Source organism: Anas acuta, chromosome 26, assembly GCF_963932015.1.
Source record: "Anas acuta chromosome 26, bAnaAcu1.1, whole genome shotgun sequence".
Classification (NCBI taxonomy): domain Eukaryota; kingdom Metazoa; phylum Chordata; class Aves; order Anseriformes; family Anatidae; genus Anas; species Anas acuta.
The window spans coordinates 2,148,845-2,175,423 of record NC_089004.1 but is presented as its reverse complement, the minus strand read 5'-3'; the positions used below and the strand labels follow the sequence as shown (position 1 = coordinate 2,175,423).

General features: G+C 59.4%; 5 protein-coding genes across 10 annotated transcripts; 4 read left to right on the top strand and 1 right to left on the bottom strand.

The window, feature by feature from the left end:
• The first annotated feature begins 88 nt into the window (after positions 1 to 88).
• KANK3 (KN motif and ankyrin repeat domains 3) lies at positions 89 to 11,404 on the top strand. Of its 5 annotated transcripts, none has more exons than XM_068661278.1 (11): positions 89 to 219; positions 5,058 to 5,132; positions 5,450 to 7,219; positions 7,301 to 7,400; positions 7,520 to 7,741; positions 8,241 to 8,328; positions 8,563 to 8,782; positions 8,907 to 9,049; positions 9,285 to 9,485; positions 9,565 to 9,663; positions 9,929 to 11,404. In XM_068661278.1, the coding sequence occupies exons 2-11, from the start codon at positions 5,096 to 5,098 to the stop codon at positions 9,983 to 9,985; spliced, it is 2,937 nt and encodes a 978-aa protein (XP_068517379.1). In that variant the 5' UTR covers positions 89 to 219; positions 5,058 to 5,095; the 3' UTR covers positions 9,986 to 11,404. The 5 variants fall into 5 exon arrangements, with proteins under 5 accessions (XP_068517379.1, XP_068517382.1, XP_068517380.1 ...); XM_068661279.1 differs by having other exon boundaries at positions 111 to 254; positions 9,932 to 11,404; XM_068661277.1 differs by having other exon boundaries at positions 111 to 254.
• Positions 11,405 to 13,123: 1,719 nt separating this feature from the next.
• Positions 13,124 to 13,828, bottom strand: RPS28 (ribosomal protein S28). 2 transcript variants are annotated; one of them, XM_068661287.1, is made up of 4 exons: positions 13,719 to 13,828; positions 13,591 to 13,638; positions 13,359 to 13,515; positions 13,124 to 13,251 (listed from the first exon to the last, which is right to left on the bottom strand). In XM_068661287.1, the coding sequence occupies exons 1-3, from the start codon at positions 13,755 to 13,757 to the stop codon at positions 13,393 to 13,395; spliced, it is 210 nt and encodes a 69-aa protein (XP_068517388.1). In that variant the 5' UTR covers positions 13,758 to 13,828; the 3' UTR covers positions 13,124 to 13,251; positions 13,359 to 13,392. The 2 variants fall into 2 exon arrangements, with proteins under 2 accessions (XP_068517388.1, XP_068517387.1); XM_068661286.1 differs by having other exon boundaries at positions 13,389 to 13,515.
• Positions 13,829 to 13,857: 29 nt separating this feature from the next.
• On the top strand, positions 13,858 to 15,215 carry NDUFA7 (NADH:ubiquinone oxidoreductase subunit A7). The gene is made up of 4 exons (XM_068661285.1): positions 13,858 to 13,957; positions 14,038 to 14,087; positions 14,515 to 14,664; positions 14,948 to 15,215. Exons 1-4 carry the CDS (start codon positions 13,907 to 13,909, stop codon positions 15,042 to 15,044), a joined length of 348 nt encoding a protein of 115 aa, XP_068517386.1. The 5' UTR covers positions 13,858 to 13,906; the 3' UTR covers positions 15,045 to 15,215.
• Positions 15,216 to 16,668: 1,453 nt separating this feature from the next.
• Positions 16,669 to 20,462, top strand: CD320 (CD320 molecule). Its single transcript, XM_068661284.1, has 4 exons — positions 16,669 to 17,218; positions 18,247 to 18,324; positions 18,679 to 18,830; positions 19,209 to 20,462. Exons 1-4 carry the CDS (start codon positions 16,696 to 16,698, stop codon positions 19,230 to 19,232), a joined length of 777 nt encoding a protein of 258 aa, XP_068517385.1. The 5' UTR covers positions 16,669 to 16,695; the 3' UTR covers positions 19,233 to 20,462.
• A 132-nt stretch (positions 20,463 to 20,594) lies between these two features.
• LOC137844751 (potassium voltage-gated channel subfamily V member 2-like) lies at positions 20,595 to 26,412 on the top strand. Its single transcript, XM_068661282.1, has 2 exons — positions 20,595 to 23,988; positions 25,747 to 26,412. Exons 1-2 carry the CDS (start codon positions 22,738 to 22,740, stop codon positions 26,017 to 26,019), a joined length of 1,524 nt encoding a protein of 507 aa, XP_068517383.1. The 5' UTR covers positions 20,595 to 22,737; the 3' UTR covers positions 26,020 to 26,412.
• Positions 26,413 to 26,579: the final 167 nt, after the last annotated feature.

Sequence of the window (26,579 nt, the reverse complement as noted above, 5' to 3'; positions counted from 1 at the left end):
GTGCCGGGCGGTGGCGGCGGCGGCCGGTGCCAGTCCCGGGTCGGGCCGGGGGCGATCCCCGCCCGCCGCCGCCCCGCCCCGGCCCCGCCGCCGGCCCGCCCTCGGCCCTCGGCCCCGCGGCTGCGGCGGGGCAACGCTGCGAGCCCGGAGCCGCCGGGCCCGGGAGCACGGCCCCGCTCGGAGGGGCTCGGGAGCAGCCCGGAGGTCCGGCACGGCTCGGTACGGCTCGGCACGGCACGGCTCGGCCCGCCGAGGTGAGGGGCGGTGGGCCCGGGAGCGGCTCCGGCGGCGGGACGGGGCCCACCCGAGGGTTGCTGCGGCCCCAAAGGAGCCCCCGGGGGTGTCGGGGGGGCTCCGGGCATCCCGGTAGGGAGAGAGACGGAGCGGGGCTGGAGCGGGGGCTGCGCTCCGTCGGGGCCGGGCCGGGCCGGCGAACGGCGGCTGGAGGGGAGGGGGGGTCCTGGGGGGATCTGGGGGGGTCCCGGGTTTGGGGGGGGCTGCGGGGAGGGGAGGTCCCGGGGGGATCCGGGAGGGTCCCGGGATGGGAGGCTGCGGGCACCCCGTGGTGCTGGGGGCTGGGGGCACCCCATGGTGCTGGGGGTACCCCGTGGTGCTGGGGGGCTGTGGGCACCCCATGGTGCTGGGGGCTGGGGGTACCCCATGGTGCTGGGGAGCTGCGGGCACCCCGTGGTGCTGGGGACCCAGGGACCCATGGGTGCCATGGGGTTCCTCAGGTGCTGCAGGCACGGGGGGCTCGGGGGGCTCCCAGCTGGGGAGTGCGAGGCCAGGGCTCAGCCCTCGCATGCATTTGGGGAAGCCGCCGCCGTCCCCCGCCCGTGCCTGAGCACCCACCCAGCGTGGATTCAGCCCCCCTGCCACGGGACGGGCGCAGGCTGTCGGGGTTTGTTGTCCACTCCGTGCTTCGTCACCATCCCCAAAAAAATTGGAAGGTGGTGGTGGAAAATGCTGGTGGGCTGCTGTGCGGGTGCAGGACCGGCAGTAGGTGTTTCGTAGCAGAGCTGTAGGGGCTCTGTAGGTGCAGTGGGGTACCCAGAGCCATTCCCCAGGCGAGCACGTCTGCGTGCCAACCGTGCACCCGCTGTCCGGGCACTGTGTGAGCTCGGGGAGGTCCCAGCATCGCTGCAGTGGGTGGGAGCCCGAGTAGCGCCCTGGCCTCCAAACCGGCCGACCCAGGCAATGGTGACGACAGCTCCAGAAAGAAGAGCCCAGCCCTCAAATCAGGCTGTGGGGAAGACCAAACTTTTCTCCCCTCCCTCCGTCCCTGTGTCAGTGCAGGCACACCCACCCCGTCCGCGGCCAAGGACCTGCTGCAGCCCCGGATGGCCCAGGCACGGGCTGCCCCGTCCGTCCCATCCAGCTGGGGCAGAGGCACTGAGGGGAAGGGGCAATGAGCACCCAAACCCCCCTGGTTGTGCCCAAACCACCACATTGGCGGTGGCATCGCAGGTGATGTGTCCCTGTGACAGCCAGCTCGGGGCTGTGACGGCTCCGTGCGAGGATCCCAAATCCCAGCAGGTCGCTGGCAGCTCCTGCCCTCTCGCTGCGGAGGAAGCCGCCTGCTTGCTCAGTGGTTTCCCTTTAACTTTGGAACAGCCTCAGCCCGGGGCTTCAGGGCTTATCGCCCGTGCGCAGCTTCAAGGGAAACGTGCCTTGCGAAGATAAATCAAGTCGCACTGGCCGGGGCTGCTCTGGACTCTGTTCTTCTCACATTCCTCATGACCTCAGTGTTTTGGCTCGGAGGACGGCCAGGGAGCGCTGTCAGCATGTCCAGCCCTGGGCGGTCGCCTCGCTCCAGCCCCGTGGATCGTGGGGCTGGGGGAGCAGCCCCGCTGCGCCCCTCGCCAGGGGATGCGGTGCAGAGGTGGCCAAAGCTTAAAAATCGCTCGCCCACTGGCCCTGGGCTTTGGCACTGGAGGAACATCGCCCCGTGGACAAGGCCAGCAGCTCGCAGTGGGTTGGGCTCAGCCTGGGGTGCGGTGCTGGGTGGTCCTGAGCCAGGATTCCTCTCCAGGCCTGGACGGCAGATTCAGCTCCGGCGGCTGTGTGGGCGCAGCTCAGCATCCAGCTTGGCTCCTGGGCCTCTCACCTGCTGTGGGTTTTTGTTGTACTCGAGCTGAGGAGCTCCACTTTGGCCCAAAGTTCCCTGTGTGGGCATCAGTACGACAGCAAGGGGATAAAACAAGTGTGGGACCAGCGCGGAGCACGGCCCCAGCTCTGCAGGGACAACCCAGTCCTTGTCCATCCCCGTCTTGCTTAAGAGCCTCCCCAAGCAGCACTGCAGCTTGTGCCAACCAGCTTTTGTGCGGAGATGCCAGGGCCAGAAATGATGCTTTAACTTCTTCCAAAGGGAGCTGGGATGGCACAGGGTCCTCCCATCCCCAGGACCGGTGCTTTGAGCACAGCACCAGGTCCTGGCACGTCTCCTCCTGGGCACAGGGGTGCCCGCTGGCTCGGCAGGGCTGTGGAGGCACCCGGCAGCACCCAGCCCGGTGTCCAGGGGAGCGGCCGAGGCTGCCAAAACCCAACCTTCTGCAACAAAGCCACCGACACGGTCCTCCCCGCCCTGGCTTGAGCAGAGATGGAGAGCGGCTGCTCTTTGAACCGGTGCCGCGGTGCTGGCGGCCGCAGGGACAAGGCTGGCTTTGTGTGGCCGAGCCCAGCAGGTGACAGCTGGGACGTGGGGACTTAACCCTCTCGCCACTGCTGCGTGTCAGCTCCTCTTCTCGAGCCTCCAGAGCTCAACTTTGGCCTGATGCTCTCCTCTCCTCCCCTCCCAGCCCTGGGTCACTGGCTTGGAGGGGGCGGCCAAAAGGCAGCGAGTGCCACAGAGCAGGGGCACCGTTGCCACGAGCTTTATGGGATGTGTCACGGTGCCCGGCCCTTGCAGCCCCCTGCAGAGCAGAGCTGAGCACGGCGGTGCTGAGCGCGGTGGCTTTTCCTGGCTTGGCCCCAGGCAGGACAATTCCCGGTCGCGCGGCGGAAGGGAGCTGCCGGGCCGCTTCCCCGAGGAAATGCGCCCGTGCTCGGGGCCGCACGGCCGCTGCTGTTGCTCTCCCTTTTCCTCCTGCTTGATCCACGGTGAGCATGAAGCCCGGTGAGGACTCGATCCTGGCCTCGGCTCTTTTTTTTTTTTACTTGCACCGAGGGCACCAAGCCTGGTGCAGGAGGACCCCGTCCACTTCCCCAGTTCAGCGAGGAGAAGGACGCGTGAGCCTGTTGGGCATGAGGCCGGGATGGGGGGGCAGCACGGAGGTAGCTCCTCGTCGAGAAGATCCTGAGGGAGGCAGAGGCAATTGTCTCAGGATGCTCATCAGCTGGGATGGGTTGGTGGGGTCAGGGAGCCCAGGTTTTGATCCTGCCCAGCCGGACCCAGCCCCTCATCGCCGTGTGCCAGGGCCGGGTGAGAGCCAGGTAGGAGCGTGGAGCATCCCTGTGTGGGGAGAGCTTCGTGCAGTCCCAGGCGCTGCTCCTGGGGCCAGCTGAGCAATTTGCAGTGAGTCACTCGCTACGACTCGTTAAAATGAGGCGTTGGGCTTGGGGGCAGAGTGGGGCCAGGGAGAGGAACGCAGTGCCCAATGCTCGGTCCCAAAGGTTCGGTTGTGGATGCCAGAGGTCCCTGTGCCCTTTTCCAGGCGATGCTGATCCCCAGCTTCCCTCAGGCAGATCGGACCTGGTCCTTTTCTGTGGTGTTGATGCCTCTGGGCCTCTCTGGTCACTCACACCATCCCTGAGCTGCTCTCAGTCCTTGACATGCCAGCAGCTTCCTCCGACTCGCCCACGGGGGCACTTGTCCTGTGCCTTCTTCCTGAGGGTGCCAAAAATAGCCCAGTGCCAAATGCTCTGCCCGCTGACAGCTGCACAGCGCCCTGTGGGGAGGGTCCCCACATCTCCCCCAGCACAGGGACCCTCAGGCAGGGTGGGCATGGGCACGGAGAGCCCTGGGGACACGGGGACCAGCGGTGAAGCTCCTGGGACAGACATTGCTTGAGTGACAGCTGCTTCCTGCAAGGGATCAGCGAAGCTGGGAACAGGAATGTTCCCAGCACCGGGCTTGATTTGGCTCAAATGTTTTCCACCAGGCAATATTGTTCCCGCAGCCCCAGTGCCCAGATGCAGCAGGTTGGAGCTGAACAATTGCAGCTGCCAGCCCCTCGGCGGTGAGCTCACCCCTGGACCGTGGCCCGCGCTGCCATTTCCCTCTCCTCGCTTTTTGTTGGGTTTTCAGGAGCGTTGCAGCCCCTTTTTGCACCTTTTTTCCCCCGCGGGGAAGGGAAATGCCGGTGCTCGCCGTGGTGCCTGCCTCCCTGCGCTGAGTGCCAGGCTTGCAGGCGGGCATCCCGCTGGCTCCCCTCCAGCCTGAGCGTGCCTGGCTCCTGGGAAAACCAGGCTCTTGTTTCAAACCCTCCTACACACACACACACCGTGCTCTGTCCCATGGTATCCTCGGGGAAAAGCAGCCAGGTCCCTGCTGGGGCCACCAAACAGCCCCCAAGGGTGGGCGGGAGCCAGGGCTGGGGGTCAGCAGCAGAGGGGGGTTTGGCAACGCAGGGTGCCCTGCGGCGAGGGTGGACATGGTGCAGAGCAACTGCTGGGTGCCGGGAGACGCCTGTGGTCGCGTGGCTTTGCAGAAGCATCTGGTTTCATTATCCTAGGCAAACTACTTGCTCCCGTAAAGGCTCAGTGCCCCGCTCCAGCAGCCTCCTTCTCCCTGCCTGCTCCCCCGGCGCAGCCGAGCTCTGACTCATGGCTTTGCGCCCTCGGAGCTGGCAGCGTGGCCGCCCCAGCCCAGGCTGCGAAGCATTCCTTAAATGTACAAACAATCCCCAGCCCCGCCAGCAGCGCAGGGCTCGCCCGCCTGGGAGCAGCCCCAGCCGGGTGCCGGCACCCGGAGGGGACCCAGCTGGTGTCGGGGCATGGCCGCAGGGATGTGCCCCGGGTTCGGGGCTGGGGCACCTGTGCCAGGGGAGCGGTTTGGGGTTGCTGGGGACGCTCTGGTTTGCAGGGTGTGGCAGGACAGGGCCCTGCTGTCATTTCAGGTTGATGGTCCCATGGTTGGCGGCATCCCAGGGAGAAGATGGCTCAGCCTGCGCACCTGAACCAGAACCTTCCAGGTAAAGGGCCCAGGGCTGCGTGCGGGGACCTGGCAGGGCCACTGCGGGCAGGGGACAGGGGAAGGAGTAAAGGGGACGGGCAGGGCTCAGCCATCCTGTCCCAATGGGTGTTGTCACCTGCAGCAACTCAGAAGCAGAGCAGGTGCCCTGCAACACCTGCTGGCACCACAGGTGCCAGGGATGGGCCATCCGCCACGTCCTTGTCCTGCAGCATCACAGCGAGGGGGCTGCAGGCTGCGAATCCCGGCACGACCTGGCTGGAGAAGCGCTCCCGTCTCTGCCAGGTCCCTCCCTAAGTGTCTCCGCCTGTCTTGCAGATCTCGGGGGCCCCTTCTTGTACAGGGACCAAGACGATGGGGAGAAGAGCTCGTATTCGGTGGAAACCCCCTACGGCTTCCTCTTGGACCTGGATTTCCTGAAATACGTCGATGACATCGAAAGCGGCCAGACGCTCAAGAAAGTGCCGCTGCCGCGCAGGGCGAAAGGCGCCAGGCAGCAGCTCGGCACCCTGCGCAGCCCCAGCAGCCACACCAGCGGCTGGACCTCCACCGAGTCCCTCACCTCCACGGCCAGCGAGGACGGCAGGACCGCGCTGCTGCTGTCCCCACACGGCCGGGCACCCCCGGAGCCCCTGAGCAAGCCAACCTCCCACCCCACATCTCCCCCGCCGGCTGTGCGGCTGCTCCCACCTCCTGCCCGCAAGTGCTGGGCACGAAACCTGCAGGTGGAGAAGACCTTGCTGGAGACGAGCAGGAGGCTAGAGCAGGAGCAGAGCCATTCGCAGCCGGGCGCCCCGAGCCAGGTGCACCCATGGGTGCCGGCGGGCACCGAGGGCCAGCCGGGCTCCGCGCGGATGAGCCCTGGCAGCTCGGGGCGCAGCACGCCGGCTGCGGGGCTCGGTGCCGCCCCGCTGCAGCACGTGCGGGAGCAGATGGCCGCGGCCCTGCGGCAGCTGCGGGACCTGGAGGAGCAGGTGAAAACCATCCCCTTGCTGGAGATGCAGATCTGTGAGCTGCAGCAGGAGAAGGCGAGGCTGATGGAGAAGCTGTCGGGGGAGCCCGGCGAGGCGCTCAGCCGCCCCGGTGGGAGCGAGGAGCAGCCCAGAGCGGGGCTGGAGTGCGAAGCAGAACCGGCAAAGGGTCGAGCAAGCAAGATCGTGGAGCTGAGGAAGCTGACGGAGAAGCTGGCCGTGTCAGAGCGGGGCAGCCGTGGCAAGGGCACGGCCGCCCGCCCCAGGGGTGACGAGAGGCCGTGCCGCTCTGTGGCCGTGGGCGAGGACTGGCCCATGGCTGACGCCGTCTTCTACTACCGGTCCCAGCAGGTGGGCAGCGGCGAGCCGGGCAGCCGGGCCCCAGAGCGCCGGGACGCAGCCGTGTGGGTGCTCGAGTCCTCGCTGGGGCTCGCCCCCGAGGCGGAGCGGGAGCTGGAGCTGCTGCAGCAGACGGTGGGGCACCAGAAGGAGGTGATTGCCCTGATGGAGGGGCACCTGCAGGAGGCCACGCGGGAGCTGGAGGAGCTGCGGCTGGAGGTGTGCGCCCGCCGGCCCCGCGGGCGCACGGACAAGGAGGTGACAGCCAAGCCCCAGGTGGCCGAGGTGCTGGTGGAGGCGGCGGTGGTGACGCGGAGCCAGGCGGTCGGAGATGCCGTGGAGACGGTGGATGTGGCCGTGGGGTGCTGCCCGCCAACAGCCTGTGTCGGGGTGGGCTGCCGCCCCGACAGGAGGGATGTGGCAGTCGGGCCTGATGTGGCCACGGGGCACGAAGACAAAAGCAGCCAGGCTGACAGGGCCAGCACCGACAGGGCAAGCACCGAAATGTCCAGCACCGAAATGTCCAGCACCAACATGGGCACCGCTGATGCAGGCACCGCCGTCCCAGCACGCAAGGAGCTGGAGCCCAGCGCTGGCGGTGCCGGATGCCAGCGCACCCCAAGCAGCCCCCAGGGTGCAGCGGAGGTGGTGGCAGTGACAGGAGGGGACACGTGCCTGGGCAGCCCAGCTCCTGGGGCCGCAGCTGTGGAGGTGGTGGATGGTGGCCGGGATCCGTCCCCAGCACAGGATGGCAAAGCAGCCGCCAGCCCTGCAGCCGGTGAGTTGGGGAGGGGGTTTGGGGTGCCTGGGAGCCCTGGGGGGGTCTGGCTCACTGCCCCCTCACTGCTCTCTGCTGCAGGAGCCCTGAAATCCATCATGAAGAAGCGGGACGGTGCCCCCCGGAGCGAGGCCGAGGGCAGCAAGAAGAGCCTGCAGTTCGTGGGCGTGCTGAACGGGGAGTACGTGCCGGGGGCTCCCGCCTGTCCTCGGTGCTGGGGGCAGTGGGGAGCCCCGGGGGGACCGGTGGGTCCAGCAGCTCCCACCGCAGGGCATCACTGAGCCCCCTCCCTCTGCACAGGTACGAGAGCACGTCCAGCGAGGAGGAGGAAGAGGATGGAGACAGCTCCTCTGAGAAGGCTTCAGCCGACAGCTCTGACAGTGAGGAGCAGGGGGGCACCGACACTTCAGAGGAGGAGGAGGAGGAGGAGGATGCCGGGGGTGGCCAGAGCGAGCCGGGCGAGCAGCAGGAGCGTGAGGGGGCCAGCGTGGCCCCACCAGAGCCCACCGAGGTGAAGGAGAAGTAAGTGCTGGAGGGAAGGTGCCAGGCATGGCTCAGGGCTCCTGCGCCGCGTTTCAGTGCAGCTGATGGGAAAAACACGCCTGCCTCCTGCGGAAACCATTCGGCAGAAAAAAATCATTCCAGCATCTCGGGTCTGCTAAGGAAACCACGAGACCGAGGCTGCAGCTGCCTCTTTTCTACAGGAGATAATTTGGAAAAAAAAAAAAAAAAAAAAAAACAAGAAAAAAAAATCCCTCAGTAGCATTTTTCAACAAAGGGAAAAAATTCGGCCTAAAAATGGGCAGATCGTGTCTGAGCACGTCCGTATAAGGCTGCCTGTGGCAGGCTGGACACCCGAGGGGCACGGCTGCAGGCCTGGGGAGGAAGGCTCTGGATGGGGGGGGGACATTCACCGGGGGGACCGCAAGGAACTGGGGAGAGGAGCAAAACCTCGGGGCCTTGCCTAGGGGGCAGAGGGGCCAGGGATTCCTTGCTGCAACTGCCCTCGTGCTTCCCCCAGGTTTGAGCTGAGCCCCAGGATGCGGGAGGCCTGCCTCATCGTCAAGACCCACCTGGGCCACCCCGGGGCCACCAAGAGCAAGGAGGTGGTGAGTTGGGTGCTGCGGGTGGCACGGCTCCTGCTGGGCTGACAGCGGCTCCCCCCACAGCTGGGGGCACCCCCGGGCCAGCGAAGCCCAGATCAACGCTTTTCTTCCCAAAACGAGTCCCAGATTACCCCCCAAATCCCCGTGGACTGACCCAGGGCCGTCCCAGCACCGGGCTGGGCTTTGGGGTCCTGCCTTTGCGCCATGCAGAGGCTCAGCCCCGCTCGCTGCCCGCAGCTCGCCAGCAGCAGCCTGGTCCTGCAGGAGTGGTTCCGTCTGTCCAGCCAGAAGTCCTCCGTCCCCGACACAGTCGCCAACCACCTCCTGGCCTTCGCCGAGCTCTCGCCAGCCCTCCTGGCCCACGTGGTGAACCTGGCCGACGGGAACGGCAACACGGCCCTGCACTACAGCGTCTCCCACTCCAACTTCCACATCGTGCAGCTGCTGCTGGACACGGGTGGGTGACCTCAGGTCTGCCGCAGCTCCAGAAATGTCCCCCTGCCAGGATGCCACCACCCTCTTTTTCCCTCCCCCCTGGGAGCAGCACCCTGAGCCTCCCCCGGCTCTGCCCGTCCCCACAGGGGTCTGTAACGTGGACCACCAGAACAAGGCCGGCTACACGGCGCTCATGCTGGCAGCGCTGGCAGCCGTGGAGCAGGAGGACGACATGACCGTGGTCAGGAGGCTCTTCAGCATGGGCAACGTCAACGCCAAGGCCAGCCAGGTGGGTGTGGGATGGGGGCCACCGCGTCCTGACCCCCTCGTGGGCAGTGAACAGAGCTGCGCTCGCCTCCTGAGCCCACCCCGAGGGCAGGACCCCAGACCTGGTGGGGGCAGTACACAGGGAGGGTGTCGGGGCTCCATCGGGGCAAGCAGGTGCTCGGTGGGCACTGGGGCAGCAGTGGGATGAGTGGGATGAGTGCCACAACCTTCCTGGCAGCGTCCCTTGTGTCACGCAGGCCGGCCAGACGGCGCTGATGCTGGCTGTCAGCCACGGACGGCAGGAGATGGTGGAAGCCCTGCTCGCCTGCGGGGCGGACGTGAACCTGCAGGACGAGGAGGGCTCGACTGCGCTGATGTGCGCCTGCGAGCACGGCCGCGTAGAGACGGTGAAGCTGCTGCTGGCTCAGCCTGCCTGCAACATCTCCATCGTGGACAGCGTAAGGAGCTGGGGTCCAGGTGTGCTCCCCCTGCTTCTGGTCCCAAAGCTCTTCCCGACCGCTCTCCTGCCCTCCTTAGGATGGTAACAACGCCGTCGCCATCGCGCTGGAGGCCGGCCACAGCAACATTGCCGTGCTGCTCTACGCCCACCTGAACGGGACAAAGGCGCAGCCACACGTGAGTACTGCAGCCCCCCAGCCCCTGCCACCCGCTCTGTCCCATGCAAGGGGCACCAAGGGGGCACTGTGCCACTGACTCGGCTCCACGGTGGGCAGGGGAACAGATGAGAGCAGCTGAGGGTCCCCAAGGAAGGGGTTGTGGAGGCAAGAGCAGAGCATCCCAGGTGCCAGATGCTCAGCGCATCCTCAGTGGCCTGGCTGGCCATCACCAGGAGCCCCTGGATGGTCTCTGGTGATATTTGGTGACTCTTCCCTCTCCACAGCAGGGGACATCAACAGTGGGCACCAAGAGCCCCGGGAACCCAAAGAAACCAAATTAGAATGAGCTTTGGATCCAGCCGTGTGCCAGCTGGCCGTCAGTGCTGGGCTGTAATTTATGTCCCCCCCCTCCTGCTGCTCCTTCGTGTGCCGAATTGCTCCCCGAGGCTGAAGATGTTTTCATCCTCCTGGCGATAGAGCAGGCGCTGTCCCTGGGCCTCGCTCGCCCTGCCTGCTGCAGGAAGCGTCCCACGGTGCCCACCTCGCTCCCAGGGACAGAGGAGCCAAGCATCAAGTGACCTCCACTGCCAGCCACCATCACTGGAGCTGTGCCACCTTGCTGCAAGGCCCCAGCTCACCAGAACAGCAAAAAAGCAAGCCAGCAGAAACAGCAGCTGGTTTCTGCTCCTATTGCCAGCTCCCAGTAACTGCAGGAGGGCAGCAGAGCCAGTGATGGGGAGCAGGGCTGCAGGAGGGCAAGCATCAGCAGTGACAGCAGGGGACACCGAGCAGCTGGCTCACGCTGCCACGGGAGCATTTCCAGACTGAAATGTGTGCTCATCTTCTCTGGCATTTTATTGCCCAGCAGAAACCTGAATCTTCTCTAGCACATGCACACAAAGGAAAAAAAAATACAGTGTGTTGTCAAAAAAGCTGGAGTTCACCATGAAATCACTCAACAATTTGATTTGCTCAGTGGGAGCAAAGCTTCTGGATGTTTGGGGCTGCAGCCAGGCTGAGAGAAGAGGACTGAGAGCCTCAACTGTTTAGGGACTGGGTCTGCCCAGCTGCTGCCCCACAGGATCCAGAAGGAAAGATAAAAATCACCTTATAAACACTTCCCCTTTTAACAGTCCCATAGCTACTAGCAGCTCGGGGGCTCGAGTTGCCTTCACAAGTCCCTTTCTTCCCTTCCCCAAGGGGAGGGTGGCTGAGGATAGCTCCAGGAAAAGAGATCAGCAAGAAGAGCTCAGAGGGAGAAAGCTTAGGGCCTGCGGAGATGGACGCGTATGTCAGAGCACGTGTGTGTGTGTCTGTGTGTGTGTGCCAGGCAGGGTGGGAACAGACAAGGTAAGCTTTAAGGACTGGGAGAAAACAAAAAAAAAAAAAGGTTTTTGCACGTGAAGCAGGCTGCGCTCTCTGACTCCTTCACAAAGGTGACCCCTGTCAAAGCTCCTCCTACTCCTCAGCTCATCCTCCCTCACTTTCACACCACGCAGACCTTGTCTGAGCCATTCTCTCCACTGGGAAATGCTCCCCAAGAAACCTTTGGGCAACGTGCCGCTGTCCTCGCCCTTTTTCAGCTTTGCACTGAAGTTAACACAAGATGCTCACAGCCACTCTCTTTGCGCTGCTCTGTATGTATTCCATACTCACTGCTTTGGTTTCACAGGTTTGTTTACTGACATTTTAATATTGATGTTTATTTTTAAGATAAATAAAACTTCAAGTAAAATTATTTTGAAATATTACAATGACCACCCGCAGTCTCCTGCCTCCTTGTTTGAGTCAAGCTAAAACCCCCAGAACAGCTTCGGCAGAGGGACAGCCTGGGCACAGCCCTGGCCCCGAGCACTCACCAGCATTTCAACCCATTCCCTACACGTTTATGAATTGGTTAAATCCATCAGTCTTGTTTTCTTCCAGCTGAACTGCTCCAGAGCTAGGAACTGGATTTAGGTACCATGAGGTGGCACTTTCTGGCCCATTTCACTTCATGGGACCAAGCGAGGCACTGGACCCCCTTTCACTCCCCTTGGTTTGCCCTGGTGTTGATGCTGTTCAGCTTTGTTAGAGAGCAATCATCCAGCAGCAGGGATGCAGGGTGACCTCCCTCACACATGGCTGAGGGTACACCGACCACACAGGGACAGCTGGGAAGGGCAACAGCTGCTCCAAGCCGCCTCACTACAAATTCACCCCCAGCTGCCGCTGATTCACAGCTGATGCCTCACACCTTGCTCACGTCTGGCCTGCACTGCCCCCTGTCCAGAGCACTGAGGCTCCCTGGTCAGTGCCAAAGTTGTGCTGGGAGAAAACAGCAGGCAGAGAAGTAAATTCCAAGGTGGGCTTCTCCTTGCATTCAGAATTGAGAGCTCTGTCACCAGAACCAGGGCAAGACGTGCACCCTATGCTCTGAAACTAGAGTGACATCACAAAAGAATCAAGAGCTGGGTCAAGCAACAACACAAGCATGTCCCCAATGACTGCCTTCTCCAGACCATAAAAATCACAGGCCTGACCAGGGCACAGCTGCCACTTGCAGGAAGGAAAAAAAATTACAAATGCTCCTTCAATGCCAGCCTCGAACAACCCTCGCTAACTGCCTAAGTTCAGCAATTTGAACATTCAATTCCTTAAGTGCTCTCCTGAGCTTTGGGATTCCCAAGCCTTCATTCCTACTTGTTACTGAAGTGCCTTAATAAGGTTCAGAACATCAGAGGAGGCACAGTCCCCATGGGAGGGACACTGCATGATGGTGAGCACAGCATTGGGAGCCACAGACCTGGCTTAGTTCAGACATCACAAAATAGCATCGGTCTCACTTGGTAGAAAATAAGAGTTTGCCACAAGGGCAAAGTGCTTAAAAACCACCTCCTAAACTGTGACATTTCTCAGACTGATTCCAAATCCTTTCAGGCTTATCTCTACATTTATGTAGTAGCCTAAAATAACTCTTCTAGCTATCTTGTGGTGGAAGGGAAAGCTGAGAAGAAAGTGAGTGAGATTGATTTACCAACTCCTCTAAGGGGAGACAGATGAGTGCTCTTCGTGGGTGACTGCCAGGAAAGACAGCAAGCAGTTATATTTATAGTAGCATTTATAGAATAGCTTACTGAGGTCAGAAAAACAGAAGCAGCAGGCAGCCACTTTTCAAACTGGTACAAAGTTTGACTTTTGACTTATCAGACTCCACAGAAGTCCATCAGGTGTACCACTGCCACTCTGCTGGTGACACATAGAGAAACACTTGTCAGAATTAACACTGCTGTAATCAAAACAATAAGTTATTTTTGCTGCAAATGACAAGTTAACAAAAACACAAAAACACAGATATGCCAAGAGGAAGGCCAAACACGTAGCCCCAGTCATAAGCAGGGTGTGTTTTTGTCAGACCGAGCCCAACAACAAAAGGAATGTGCGTGCCCACCAAGACAACCCAGAACATTCACACACTCAGTGAGTCCTGGACAAAGCAGTACTGGAAAAAAAAAAACCTTTATTGTGTGAACAACACAAACTCCACGCTCCTCTCCATCTGTGCCCCACATCCAGCTGAGATGATGTATGCTGGTGGCTCTGAGTACATGGGACAAGTCTTCAGCACCTGAAAAGGAACAGCAGAACCTGTGTCTGCCCGGGGGCACAGCATCCTCCCTCTGCCACTTGGGGGGCAGCAGGGCCGGGCAGTGCCGAGGGGAACAGGGCACCTACCAGCTCAATACAGGGGAGGGGGGCACCCACCGGCTCAGCGCAGCCTTCGGGCCTCACGCTCGGACTCCAGCAGGGTGAGGACATCTCCCTCTCGCACCGGGCCCTTCACGTTGCGGATGATGGAGCGGCTCGTGTCGTCCATGAACTCCACGCGCACCTGCGGCACGGAGCGGCCTCAGCACGGCCCGGCGCGGCCTAGCGGCGGCACCGCCACCCGGCCGGGCCCACTCACCTGCGTGCACTGCCCCTGGGAGCCGGTCCGGCCCAGCACCTTGGTCACCTGCGGGCAGAGAGCACGGCGTCAGCCCACGGCCCCAGCCCCCAGCCCGGCCCCATCCCGGTCCCGCTCCCGCCCCGCACCCTGGCCAGCTTGATGGGCTGCACGCGGCTCGTGTCCATGGCGGCTCCGCGGGACAGGAAGGGGGCGGCGCCGCTCCCGCTCCGCCTTATATAGCCTCCAAGTCTCGCGAGACCCAGCGTACCCCGCGCGCCCCGCCCCGCCCCGCCCCGCCCCGCCCCGCCCCGCCCTGCCCTTCACAGCGGCCAAGATGGCGACGGCCACACGCATCATCCAGCGGCTCCGCAACTTCGCGGCGGGGGTGAGGGCGGCCTCGGGGCCGGGGGGGCTGGGGGTGGCCGCCGCCTTCATCCCCTGAGACGTTGTCGCCTTGCCTTGCAGCGGGACCTCCAGGCCAAGCTGCAGCTGCGCTACACGGAGATCTCCAAGAGGTACTGGGGATGCTGCGGTGCCGAACCCTGAGGGGAGGGGGCTCGCTGAGGGCACCGGGGGGCTGAGGGGGCCGAGGGGGCCGCTCCGTACGGCCACAGGGGCTGCAGGGACCTCAGGCCAGCCGGCCCCAGCCACCTGGGGTGCTGCCCACCCGGTCAGAGTGCCCAGGGCATTGCTTCATAACAACATATGTGGGGAACAACATATGTGGGGAACAACATATGTGGGGAACAACATATGTGGGGAACAACATATGTGGGGAACAACATATGTGGGGAACATGTTCATGTTAGGCCTCCTGGCTGTTCTGGGCACCTCACAGCCCCTGCCTGACCCATACGCAGTACCACAGTGCTTGTGTTGCATAGTGCAGAGCCCCCCTGGCACCCACTGACGTGTTGAAGTCCTTAAACTTTTCCCCTCCAGATCCCAGCCGCCACCTCGGCTCCCGGTGGGTCCCAGCCACAAGTTTGCAAATAACTATTACTGCACGCGGGACGGGCGCCGAGAGACTTTCCCTCCTATTGTGGTTGCATCAACGCAGAAAACCCTCGCTGCAGGGGCTCAGGCCAGCAGGTAGGTCTGACCTGGTCTGTCCTGCAGCTCTGCTGCTGTCACTGCTCAATGTGAGCAGGTTTGAGCCTTGTGTGGTTTGTGCCAAAAATACAGAATTCTTTCAATACGCACCATTTACTTATAGATTAGAAGAAGGTTGAGCTAATTCTTTGTACTTGTCTTCTCTTGAATAAATAAATGGGTTGACTGGAAATTTAACAGCTTTCGGCATTAAAAAAGCAACGCTCAATTTAGTCTGAGCACGTTGAAAACCTCTTCTTCTCTCTTCCTTTTTCTACCCCAGTTCAGGCACTGCAGTGACAACAACTGAGAAAAAGCCGGTGACACCAGGGCCACCAATTAAGAAGTGGGAAATCTCAAAAGACCAGCCTTATTTGTGAGAAATTAATAAGGCTGCATGTACAGATGTTGGTTCGTGAAAAAGCAGTACTCTGATGGGTAAGGCTGCAGTGGATTTAGGTGCAATGATGCTGGGTGGAACTTATCCACATATATTAAGTTTTGCTGATGTATGACTAATAAATGCATTTAAAGTTGTAATTATCCTCCCATTTTACCTGTCCTGTTTGAATCATTCAAATTATTTTAACAGTGTTTTGGGTGTAAAGTTTTCTTGAGGGAATAGTAAGTATACAAATGGAGCTTGAGCTTAGTGGATTTATATGCTGTCTGTGGCCTCAACTGCTCCAAAATGAGACCTAGAAGCACAGCTGGAATATCACTGAAGGTCAGAGCTGAACAAAGCATGCCTGTAGCTGCAAAGGACCTGATGATTTTATTTTCTGGTAAGAAACATTAACCAGTTGATGGCACTGTTTGGTTCCCGTCTGCCTTAGTCATCTTCAGGATGGATTTAGCCTGCCTTCCTTAAGGCTGTGATCTGTGGGAAATGCTTGATACAGATTTTGGTCTAAAGCTTGGCCTTCTAGCATGCCAAGCTGTTTGTGATACTTTGTGTGTGTTGGTTCAAAGGAATCCAGCTGCTTACTGTCACTTCCCAGGCCAGTTGTTGCCAGTCAATCAGCAGCAAAGATCATTTCTGCCTCACCAGCAAGTGCCTGGTCCCCTGCTCCGCCTGCCCTGCTGCAATGACACACATTTCAGCCACAGAGCACCCAGGTCCTGCCCTTACCCAGGGACAGCTGATTTGCCAGGCTTGTGCTGTGGTGTTGTGTCCTGGTTTCAGTTAGAAGGTTAAACCACAACGTGGTGCCATGAGCTCTGCTGATTATTCTACAGCAAGTATATCGATTTTTCCTGCAGCTGCTCGAAGATGCTGGAAGGTTGCTGACAGGGTTAGGCTGAGTCTTTGCAAAGTCAGTTGTCTGAGTGCATTAATTGTATCCCACTGTCTTGATAGGACCAGCCAACAGCTTAAAAAAAATCATACAGTTGACAAGGGAAGACTGACCGATGTCATCCCCCTTGGACTTCTGTAAGGTCTTTGACATGGCATCCTGATTTCCAAATTGGAGAGAGGTGGATTTGAAGGGTGGACCACTCAGTAGATACTGGCTTGAAGGTCCCACCCAGCGAGTGGTCAATGGCTCCGTGTCCAGGTGGAGGCCGGTGATGAGCGGTGTCCCTCAGGGGTCTGTCCTGGGGCTGGGGCTGTTTAATATCTATAACAGTGACACAGATAAAGAGATCAAATTCACCCTCAGCAAGTTTGCAGGTGGCACCGAGCTGAGTGGCGCAGTTGGCAGAGGGATGGCAGCCAGAGGGACCTGGAAACTTTATGAAAAGCCCATGGGTACCTCATGAAACCTGAACGTGAGGTGAAAAGATGAAAAGATAGAGAGAACTTTTTTGGGAGATAGCGATAGGGCGAGGTTGAACGCCTTTAGGCTAAAAGAGGCGAGATTCAGATTAGAGGTCGGGAGGAAACAGCCCTCAGGGCGCTGAGGCGCTGACGGGCGGAGCCCCCCCTCCCCCGTCCTCTGAGGCGGGCACTGAGGGGCCGCTGAGGGGGGCGGGGCCGCCTGAAGGTCGCGCGCCACAGCCGCTGCGGAGGGGGCGGAGGCTGCGCGCATGCGCCGTGGCGGCGCACGCGGCCCGCTTTATAGGCGCGTGGCAGCCGCGGCGGGCTCTGCTTGCAGCGGTGGCAGCGGCATGGCGCGGCTGCTGCTTGCACTGCTCCCCCTGCTCCTGCTGCTGCTGCCGCCCGGGAGCAGCGGGAGCGGGCGGGCGGGGCCCAGCCGCGCCTCGCTCCCCTCCTCCCCATTGGCTCCCGCCGCCCGCTCCCCGCGCACGCCCTCGGCTCTCATTGGCTGGCGCCGCCGGCGGCTCAGGTGCGCGGGCTGCGGGGGCCTCGCCTCAGGGGGGGACGGGGCCGGGGCTGGGGCCGGGTGGGCTCTGGCGGCTCCCTTCAGCCCCAGCCCCAGCCCCGACCCCTCGGGCTGCGCCCCGGGGCTGTTCCGCTGCGAGGAGCCGCACGGGGAGTGCTTCCCCCGAGAGTGGATCTGCGACGGCCACCCCGACTGCATGGACGAGCGCGACGAGCGGGGCTGTGAGGCCAGCGGGAGCCCGGCGGGGCCCGGGGTTGGCGGCACAGGTGAGGAGGGGCTGGGCCGGGACAGGGCCGGGGGGTGTTGGCCCCTCCGGGGTTATCCCGGTCATGGCAGTGGGCCCCGGCTGCTGTTTGTGTTTGGGGCGGAGGGAGCCCCCCCAGCTTCCTTCCCGGCAGCCGGCACTAAGCACCCCAGGGCTCCCTCGGGAAGCGCCTCTGGAGAGGTTTCTTCCTCAGGATGTGGCTCTGGATGCGACCAGCTGCTGCCACGAGGCTGTGCTGAGGGAAGGCAGAGAATCACAGAATGGTTTGGGTTGGAAGGGACCTTAAAGACCCTCTGGTTCCAACCCTGGCCATGGGCAGGGACTCCTCCTCCTAAATTAGGTTGCTCAGAGCCCCATCCAGCCTGGCCTTGAATGCTTCCATTGATGGGGCATCCACAGCTTAGGTGCTGGGGGTACGTGATGCCTGATGCTGGCAGGCCACTGTAAGTTCTCTCCAGAGCTTTTTTTTCTCCAGGCTGAACACCCCCAGCTCCCTCAACCTGTCCTTGTAGCAGAGCTGCTCCAGCCCCTTGCTCGTCTTGGAGGCCTTCCTCTGGACTCGCTCTAATACGTCACCAACCTTCTTGTGGTGGGGGCTCCAGAGCTGAACACAGGGCTCCAGGTGGGGTCTCACAAGAGCAGAGCAGAGGGGGACAATCCCCTCCCTTGCCCTACTGGCCATGCTGCTTTTGATGCAGCCTAGGATATGGTTGGCTTTCTGGGCTGCAGGCACACGTTGCTGGCTCATGTTGAACTTCTCGTCCACCAACACTGATTGCTTTCTTTATTGGCCTTCTGTCCTCTTACCCTAACCTGTCTAAGAGGGGTGAGGAAAATCTCCTAGCTTTCCTATTGTGTGGACTAATCATAGTAACAGGAGATAAGGCTTTGCTTCAAGCAATACAAACCTGTTGGCACACATAGGGTGAACTGGGAGCTCAGTCAGGTTTGGACTGGAGGCTGCTCTGAACGCTGATCTTAAGGTGAATTTCTTAAGGAAACCTGATGGACTTGTTTTTTTCATCACAGAGGCTTCAGCTACCCCTGTGCCTGGGCACACTCTGCCATCAAGGAGTCAAGGCTGCACGTGGGTGTTGATTATTGCAGGTATGTGAGACTTAAAGTGCCGCACGTGGTTTTGGCTCTGGGTTAGGCTATAACTGACTTTCCTAATGACATTTATTCCAGACCAGCATCAGTAGCTGTGTTCTCTGGGCTTGGAGGCTTAGTTAAGTCTGTACACCATGGCTTGAGCACTTCTGGAGCTCTGACTTGGACAAACTGTGCCTTCCCCTTGGAAAGGCATCTTGTTTCATGCGGTCTGGCACTAACACTTCTATGCTGGCTGTCCATTATCCTTGAGGAAGATGCTGATCTCTGACTGTTGAGCATCAGAGCCTGGTGCTGATGTCCACACCAGGTGCAGTGAGTGGTTCTCTGCTTGTGCACTCTTCTCTTTAGTGCTCCTGAGCTGCCTGGTAGCTGTGGGTGGTATCGTTGCATGGGCCCAGTCCAAAGCAAAAAGCAGGTCTGACATCTTCAGTCTTGAAGAAGCATCAACTGAGGAACAGTTGATATCTGACAAGAGCCAGGCAGGCTTATTTTCCTGGAAGGTACGTTCCTTGCACCCCACGTGTGCTGTGTGTAAGGGAGAAATGCCACCTTGCCCTCTAGAGCTTCCCCCTCTGGGGTAGCCCTTCCCAGTTCTCCCTGCTGCTGGTCAGCCACATGCTCGGGCTTTATTTGCCCTGAAGCAGCAGACCTCTCCCCATCCCTTCTTTCCTCACAACCGGGCATGAGGACTCCTGTTTGACTGCAGGGGCCATTGCACAACCGAATCTGAGAAAATGCTGGCTTCTTTGCATGAGTGCTACTGAAAGTTACTAATATTCTGTTGTGGATTTTCTTCTTCCACTCCATACAAACTGAAGTAACACCAGATTTCTGGGTGAAAGGACTGCAATAACCAGGTGTTTCTTTTCCTGTAACAGGGATCTTTTGCTGTGAAGCGATAAGATGGGACTAAGTTCATTTCCCTCTCACTCATGACAGAAGCTGACTGAACTTACACATTAAGCTCTCCAATCTGGTTTGTTATTACTCTAGCACGCTCTCCTTGGAAATGGGTCTGAGGTTGTGCAACTACTTTTGCACTGGAAATTGAACAGGACCTTCCCTGGTGCCGTGCAATCACCCCTCATTAAGGTGACAAATTCCCTCATTGTTCTTGCCTACAAGGATTGTTAACACGGCTTCACATCAGCGTGGCCTTGGACCCAAAGACTTTATTCTCCTTGAGACTGGAGGTGCAGTGCCAGGTGCTACTGTTTTTTCTTCCACTTCCAAACAAGAGCCTTTTGTTGCCTGCCCCCTTCTTCTGCCTGGATTTTGTCAGGTGTCGGGGAGTGGAAGTTTTCTCACCCCTTTTGAGTAGGAGCTCACTGAATCCGCACAGCTCAAATCTGCACTCTGTGTTCACACTGATGTTTCGATGCTGCTCAACCCAACGCACTGTCCAACTGCAGGGATGAAAGCTGAAAATCTTCCTGTCCACCTGAGCCCTGCGTCACCCCCAGACAGCACGGGGCAGGCAGCACCTCAGCACACTCCCTGCCAGCAAGGATCTCGCCCCCTGCAGAGCAGCACCTTCACCCCAGTGCTGAGTTCTGAACGTTGTTTCTCTAATGTTAGAGCTGTCATCCGTAGGCCTCTTTTGCTGGAGGTTCTGAGTGTCTGGTGTCTTTTGTTTTCAGCTTGAAATAACTGGTGTCTTGGGTCAAATGCTGTTGCTTCTGCTTTGTGGCACGCACAACTGTTTGTGACTGGCTCAGTGTGCACTTTTGAGAACTGACAGTATCAGAGATAACTGACCAGTGCCTCTAACTCAGCACTGACCTCTCCCATGTATTTCTTGCACAAGTGTTTAATGTGTGTAAAAGACAAAAAGCTGCTGTCTTGTCTGTTGCATTCTGTGCCTTGAGGTGAGAACCTGGCTTCCCACGCAAACTCTCGTCATCAGCCTTAGAGCTTGCTCTTGGGTAGTGTGCAAGCGTGCAGCTGTAACTCATGTGAGAAACTGCTATGTGAGGTAGTGGAGCACTGGGCTATGCCAGAATGGTTATTTTTAGTACCAAGAGGTCACTTGCAAGGGGACACACAACCTTGTCTCTGTTTCCATAGGGACAATTGGAGATAGCTGTTGGTGAATGACACAGGAAAATAAAGAACTTGAAACTGTAATGACATCTCAATTTGTGTGGTTTTTTTTTTTTTGTGTGCGTGTGTGTTGTTTTTTTTTTTTATTGGGTTTGTTCAAATTCTGTAATTAGGAGACTGGGACCTGTATCAGTTCTGAATTGTCGTGTCCTGGGAAAGAGGGCAGGGGGAGAGTGGATTGGCGTGGGCAGACAGGGGAGGCAGGTGCTGCCAAGTCTGCATGGCCCCGAGGAGACTGCAACACACACCACCTGTACTGGGAATGTGAAATACAGGCCTGGAGGAGAGAGAATGGAGTGGGTGGATGTGGGAAACACAGCTGGCACTTGCACTGGGGCGCTACTGCAGAACAGGTGCCAAAGGAGAGGCTTGGACACGAACAAGACGGAAAATCGAGACTGCATCAGCTCATTCCTTTTCCATCAGAGCGGGAAGGTGCTTCAGAAACCCCGGCAGGACAGGCTGAGGGAGGGCTGGTCCTGTGATAGCTGCCTGGCTTGTGGTGGCAGGGCCATGTGGCAGGGGTCAGCTGTCACCAGCCTGTCCCCGATCATCCTCTTAGCATGAGCTGTTGAGCTGAGGCTGTCCCGTTAGGCTGGGCAGAGCTGCTCGCTGTGTGCCATGGGGAGCGAGGCTGGTGTGTGAGCTTCAGAGGGTTGGCCTCTTCCCACTGTGAGATCTCCCAGGCTCTGCTTACTTTTCTCTGCGTGTTTCAAGCTTGGACAAAAGCCTGTGTTTGTGAGCCTTGTTCAAAAACTTGGAGCACGTCTGAGACAGTCATTTCCCTTCCTCTGTCCCATGCCAAAAGCTTTTTTATTGCCCTAATCTCCAGGCTCAAAGACTTCAGTTGTGGCTTCTGAGCTGCTCTTCAGCCTGATAGCAGCTTTGTGCTTCGGGTGTCTGCATTTTGAAGTCACTCGCCCTGCTGCCCATGCTGCTTTTGATGCAGCCCAGGATACGGTTGGCTTTCTGGGCTGCAGGCTGCTGGCTCGTGTTGCATTTTTCATCCACTAGTCCCCTCAAGTCCTCCACGGGCTGCTCACCATCCGTTTGTCAGCCGTGAGGGCTGGGATGATTTTTGCTGATGTTTGGGATTGGCCTGATCCAGGTGCAGCACCTTGCACTCGGCCCCCTTGAGGTTCGTGGAGTTCAGGAAGCATTTGGACAATGCTCTCAGCAATACGGTTTGATTTTTGGGTGGTCCTGCGTGAAGGCAGGAGTTGGATTAGATGATCCTTGTGAGTCCCTTCCAACTCAGGATATTCCATGTGGGCCCACTTCTCCAGCCCCTCCAGGTCCCTCGATGGCATCCCTTCCTGCTGGGGCAGCTGCTCACCACTGGACATCGAACTATCAACCACAACTCCTGAGCACGGCACGTTTCATGTGCTGATGTAGGGTTGTGTGCCAGGCTGACGTAAGGATGGACCTGCCCCTGTTAACTTTACCTCCCATTTACCTTTAAATCCAAAGGATTATTCCCTTCTCTTCAGTTCCTAAAGGTTAGGGGGACCTTTCACCGCATACTTTATCTTCCAGTGTCTCATTCCATGTTCATCCTCCTGCTGATGGAATAATGGGGCTGAAGGGAGGTGTGACGAGCAAGCGGCACAGGGCAGCAGTGCAGGAGCAGCTTGCCACACTGGGGGCCACGTGGGCACTGCCTGGATGCTGGACGGTGCCCTCACCTCTGGAAATCTGCACGGGGGGGTGGAGGGGTGAGCTGGGAGGTAGCGACCGTTTCGCTTCTGTGACAGCTGACAGGGCAAGGGCAGCTGCATCGACACTCGTGCTTGGTGAAGGACTGATGCCAAGAGCAGCATCTGTTGTGGGGACACAAAGCTGATACGAATCTCATGCGTCTGCACCGTTGTGCCCCTGGCAAGGGAGGCGTTTGGGGTCAGATCAAGGCAAGCTCGTGCTCTCGCTTTGACTTGCTCTAGTGGATGCACTGCTTGGAAATGGGGTAACGTGCTGAACACAAACTAACGAGGAGAATAAGGACAAAGAAAAGTGCAATAAATAGTTCCTTACGTAAAGGGTTAATGCTTCAATCTCCTTATTGTCTTAAGGAGCGGACACTTAGCTGCCTCCAGCTCCTACGGCGCAAACCGCAATCTGATAAGCAATCGGCTTTGGGAACCTGGCAGGTGCCACGTGGCGCCGTGACCCGGCCACTGCCCCTCAGGCAGCAACTCCCTGCTGCTCCCCTGAGCTCAGAGCCTGGTGGCAGCGGTCCCATGAAGCCGAAGCTGCTGTCCCACAGCCCCTAACGGGAATCGCTGCTCCGGAGGGGCAGGCACGATGAGGCAGCTGGAGAGGAGGCGTGTGAGTCTCTCTGCGGGGCTGAAGATCGGGGATCGCCGCGGCTGCTGCCGGACCCTGGAGGAGGAGGATGTCCACATCCCATTTGCACAGGAGAGCCTGGTAAAGCAGTGGAGCTCCATGCAGAACGTGACAGACAGCAACCAGGAGAAAAGCGAGATGCCCCTTCAGAGGAGCAAGTACTTCCTCAACATTAACGTGGGCGGCACGCTGTTCCACATAGCCTGCAAAGCAGCAGCCCGATACCCCGTCACCAGGCTTGGGAAGCTGGCCATTTACACAGACCCTACGAAGAAGCTGCAGCTCTGCGATGACTACTCAGTGCAGAAGAACGAGTACTTCTTCGACAGAGATCCTTCCATCTTCCACTATATCTTCCACTTCTACCGCAGCGGGGTCCTGTGGATAAGGGACGAGATGTGCCCCAGTAACTTCGTGGAGGAAATCGAGTACTGGGGAGTCCACCTGAAATACTCCCAGCGCTGCTGCCGGATCCTGTTTGAGGAAAAGCAAGACGAACTCAGCGAGAACCTGAAAATACAGAAGGAGCTGGAGGCAGAACTGGAGCCTCTGGAATCAGCAGAGCAGTTTGAGGGCAAATGTTTGGGGCAGTTTCGGAAGATGATCTGGAACCTCATTGAGAACCCTTACTCTTCTGTCCCAGCCAAGATCATTGCTGTCATGTCAAGCCTCTTTGTGCTCATCTCCATTGTGGGCATGACCCTGAGCACGGTGGAGGAGATGCAGCACAAGACAGCGAAGCAGTGGATGGAGCTGCTGGAGATGGTCTGCGCCATCTTCTTCACTTCCGAGTACCTCATGAGGCTCATCTCCTCCTCCAGCTTCAAGAAGTTTTTGCGGGCGGCGCTCAATGCCGTAGACCTGGTGGCCATTCTGCCGTTCTACATCCAGATCCTCTTTGAGAATCTGGACGAGGGAGACACCCTTTACCACGAGGAGCTGCACCAGATGGAGAATGTGAGCAAGCTGGGCAAGGTCCTCAAGCTCATCAAGCTCATGAGGATCTTCCGCATCCTCAAGCTGGCACGCCACTCCACCGGCCTGCGGGCTTTCGGCTTCACCATGCGCCAGTGCTACCAGCAGGTTTGCTGCCTCCTCCTCTTCATCGCCATGGGGGTCTTCACCTTCTCTGCCCTCATGCACTCGGTGGAACACGATGTCCCAGGCACCAACTTCACCAGCATCCCCTACGCGTGGTGGTGGGCAGCGGTAAGGCGTGGGTAAGGTGTGGGAGGGGTGCGGTGTCACTCTGTGGGACGGGGCTGCCTTCGTGCTCCGGGGATTCGGCACCGCTGCTGCCCAGAACGCAGGAAAGGGCCCCGGTTTCCCAACTGCTTTGTAGTGATGGGCGAGGCAGAGCCCTGCACGATCTGAGGAAAGAAATCATAGATTTAGACTAATCTCAGAGGCTCCAAAGTCAGTGCTAGAGCGGGTTGTTGGGGCAGAGCCTGCACTAATATAGCCTGGATTGGTGACAAGGGGGACGTGGCTCAGTCTGGGCATTCCCTGCGGTGGCAGCTGGGACCCAAGCAGCTGGGTGGCTGCGGTTCATGCTCTGTGGGCACAGGGAGAGCCACTCATCCCCGCAGCCTGTGCAGCAAAGCAGCTCGCAGGACACAAGGGGACATGCAGGGGCAGGGCTGGTGGCATTGAGGAGGGGGACCCAGGGCTGTACATGAGAGCCCGGGGGACACGGTGGCAAATCCTCACCTTGTGTGCAGAGAGGGGACACAGACCGGAGGGTGCTGCCACTGGGGACAGGAACCTTTGTTCACTGCCTGCAGAGCCAGCAGCTCTGCTGAGCCAAGCACTAAAATAAACTGGGATTAACTCAGGGGTGAGGAGCAGCTAAAGCACTGGAGAGCCAGGGGCTGTGAAGAGATTTTGCTCTACAGAGAAAATGATCCCACTGATCACTTCTGCTGTTATAATTCCCCTTGGCCACCACAGGCTGCCTCCTTCAAGTTCTTTCCTCCCAGAGGAAGTGCCTCTTAACAAAATCAGCCCATCTGGGTTTTTTAATGCTGGGAGGTTCCTGAATGGCTGCTCCCAGCCCTGGTCTGCATCTCTCCACTCAAAGTCCAAACCCTTCTGCCTCAGCTCTTGATGTGGCCCATGGCTCTGCTCCCCTCGCCCAAATGTGGCTCCCTGGGGTGTGTCTCTGGGCAGTGCCTGCATTTCCTTTGAAAGGAGCATCCGGGAAGCTTCGACCCTGTGGGACTGGGCAGGTTTCAGCCAGGAAGGGCCGAGGCTGCTGCTCCCTGGGGGCAGGAAGCTCCGACAGACAGTCTGGCTGCTGAGAAAGTTCAGCTCGGTGATGTCCTGCTGCTTTGGAAGAGATGCACAGCAAGGGGAGGAGGGAGCAGGGAAGCTCGCCTCTCATCTCTGCAGCTGCAGGAGGAGGCAACAGGTTTCTGAACCAGGCACCGGTTCATGGACGCTTGGGGCTGTTTCCCTGCCCTGGTCTGCAGCTGTCCCCAAGGAGGTTGGGGGAAGGGAATCCCCCAGATCCTTGCTGCACGTAGTTGTCAGCACAGAGCAGGGCTGGTAGGGTGTCATCCCTTCCCTCGTCCCCGCAGCCCATAGGCTCCTTTTCCCAAGCAAACCCAAGCTCAAACACCAGCTCCTGCCCCAGCCCATGGCAGCCTGCACCAAACCATCCCCAGCTGCAGGGAGAGAGCCCTGCGTGGGTCGGGGAGAGGTGGAGGAGCAGGGCAGGGGGAGAGCCCACAGCTGGCTTTGCCATGAGGGTGCCTCAGTCCGTGCTGGAGCTGGTGCACGGGTGGGCTGATGGCCCCAGGCTGTGGCCATGCAGGCTGCTGGAGCAGGGAGAGCTGAGCTGGCTGCAGACGTGGTGCAGAGCAGTTCCCGGGTGATCCTGCACAGGGGAAGAGCAAGGTGGGTCCCCTCATCACCAGGTGGAGCCTGCACAGCACGTAGCATTGCTCCTTTCTATTCCTCTCCCAGGTCAGCCTCTCCACCGTGGGCTATGGAGACACCGTGCCCGACACGGTGCTTGGCAGGGTGGTGGCGTTTGGCTGCATCTCCTTTGGCATCATCCTCAATGGCATGCCCATCTCCATCCTCTACAACAAGTTTTCTGACTACTACGCCAAGCTGAAGGCCCACGAGAACGAGACCAGCCTCTCCCTCAAGCTCTCCAGGAGGTTCCGCTTCAAGGAGCGAGCTCTGCGGAAGCTGTCCGAGTGTTGCAGAGCTGAGCCCCGCTGCCACCGCTGACCCCATGCTTCCCAGTGTCCTTCCCACTGAGCCCAATTCCCTTTCCAGCGCCCAGCGGTGCCGCAGGGGTGCAGAGAGGGCTCGGGGAGCTGCTGGGCTGGGAGCCGCGGGTGCTGGCCGCACTGGGGTGCAGAGGTGGCAGCCAGAGCGTCCCCGGGAACAGACCTTCAATAAACCAGAGCAGAATGGTTCATCGGGCAGCCACTTTGTGTTAATGAGTGAACGGCTCGTGCTTAGGGGTAAGCGGTGAGCTGAATCACCCCCACTTTTCAGCACACCGCTATGTCTGAGGAGGTGCTTTGCTGTTCCCTTGAAGTAGGGCACCTATTTATGACCATACAGAAACTGCCTTGTGCTGCTCAGAGTGCACGGCCGGGGCAGCAGGGCTTTGCCTTGTCCCACTGGGGCAATTGGCAAGGATTGGACATCTCCCCGGGGGCTCACAACCCCCTCTCCCATAGGTGGGAGGAGGTGAGCCTGGCTGCAAGTTGTTTTCGGGTGTGTGAGCATGTCCCGATGGGCTCATGGGGGAGGATCCCCCCCTTTCCAAGAGGGATGGG

Bases quoted from the DNA above. Each gene is read 5' to 3' on its own strand.
- KANK3 (XM_068661278.1), top strand. From the start codon at position 5,096: ATGGCTCAGCCTGCGCACCTGAACCAGAACCTTCCAG. The intron at 8,329-8,562 runs GTGAGTTGGGTG...CGCTGCCCGCAG, and splicing joins CCACCAAGAGCAAGGAGGTG to CTCGCCAGCAGCAGCCTGGT. The intron at 9,664-9,928 runs GTGAGTACTGCA...CCCTCTCCACAG, and splicing joins GGACAAAGGCGCAGCCACAC to CAGGGGACATCAACAGTGGG.
- RPS28 (XM_068661287.1), bottom strand. From the start codon at position 13,757: ATGGACACGAGCCGCGTGCAGCCCATCAAGCTGGCCAGG. The intron at 13,639-13,718 runs GTGCGGGGCGGG...CTCTGCCCGCAG, and splicing joins AGCCCATCAAGCTGGCCAGG to GTGACCAAGGTGCTGGGCCG. The intron at 13,516-13,590 runs GTGAGTGGGCCC...TCCGTGCCGCAG, and splicing joins CCCAGGGGCAGTGCACGCAG to GTGCGCGTGGAGTTCATGGA.
- NDUFA7 (XM_068661285.1), top strand. From the start codon at position 13,907: ATGGCGACGGCCACACGCATCATCCAGCGGCTCCGCAACTTCGCGGCG. The intron at 13,958-14,037 runs GTGAGGGCGGCC...CTTGCCTTGCAG, and splicing joins TCCGCAACTTCGCGGCGGGG to CGGGACCTCCAGGCCAAGCT. The intron at 14,088-14,514 runs GTACTGGGGATG...TTTCCCCTCCAG, and splicing joins TACACGGAGATCTCCAAGAG to ATCCCAGCCGCCACCTCGGC.
- CD320 (XM_068661284.1), top strand. From the start codon at position 16,696: ATGCGCCGTGGCGGCGCACGCGGCCCGCTTTATAGGCGCGTGGCAGCC. The intron at 18,325-18,678 runs GTATGTGAGACT...TCTTCTCTTTAG, and splicing joins GTGGGTGTTGATTATTGCAG to TGCTCCTGAGCTGCCTGGTA. The intron at 18,831-19,208 runs GTACGTTCCTTG...TTCCTGTAACAG, and splicing joins CAGGCTTATTTTCCTGGAAG to GGATCTTTTGCTGTGAAGCG.
- LOC137844751 (XM_068661282.1), top strand. From the start codon at position 22,738: ATGAGGCAGCTGGAGAGGAGGCGTGTGAGTCTCTCTGCGGGGCTGAAG. The intron at 23,989-25,746 runs GTAAGGCGTGGG...TTCCTCTCCCAG, and splicing joins ACGCGTGGTGGTGGGCAGCG to GTCAGCCTCTCCACCGTGGG.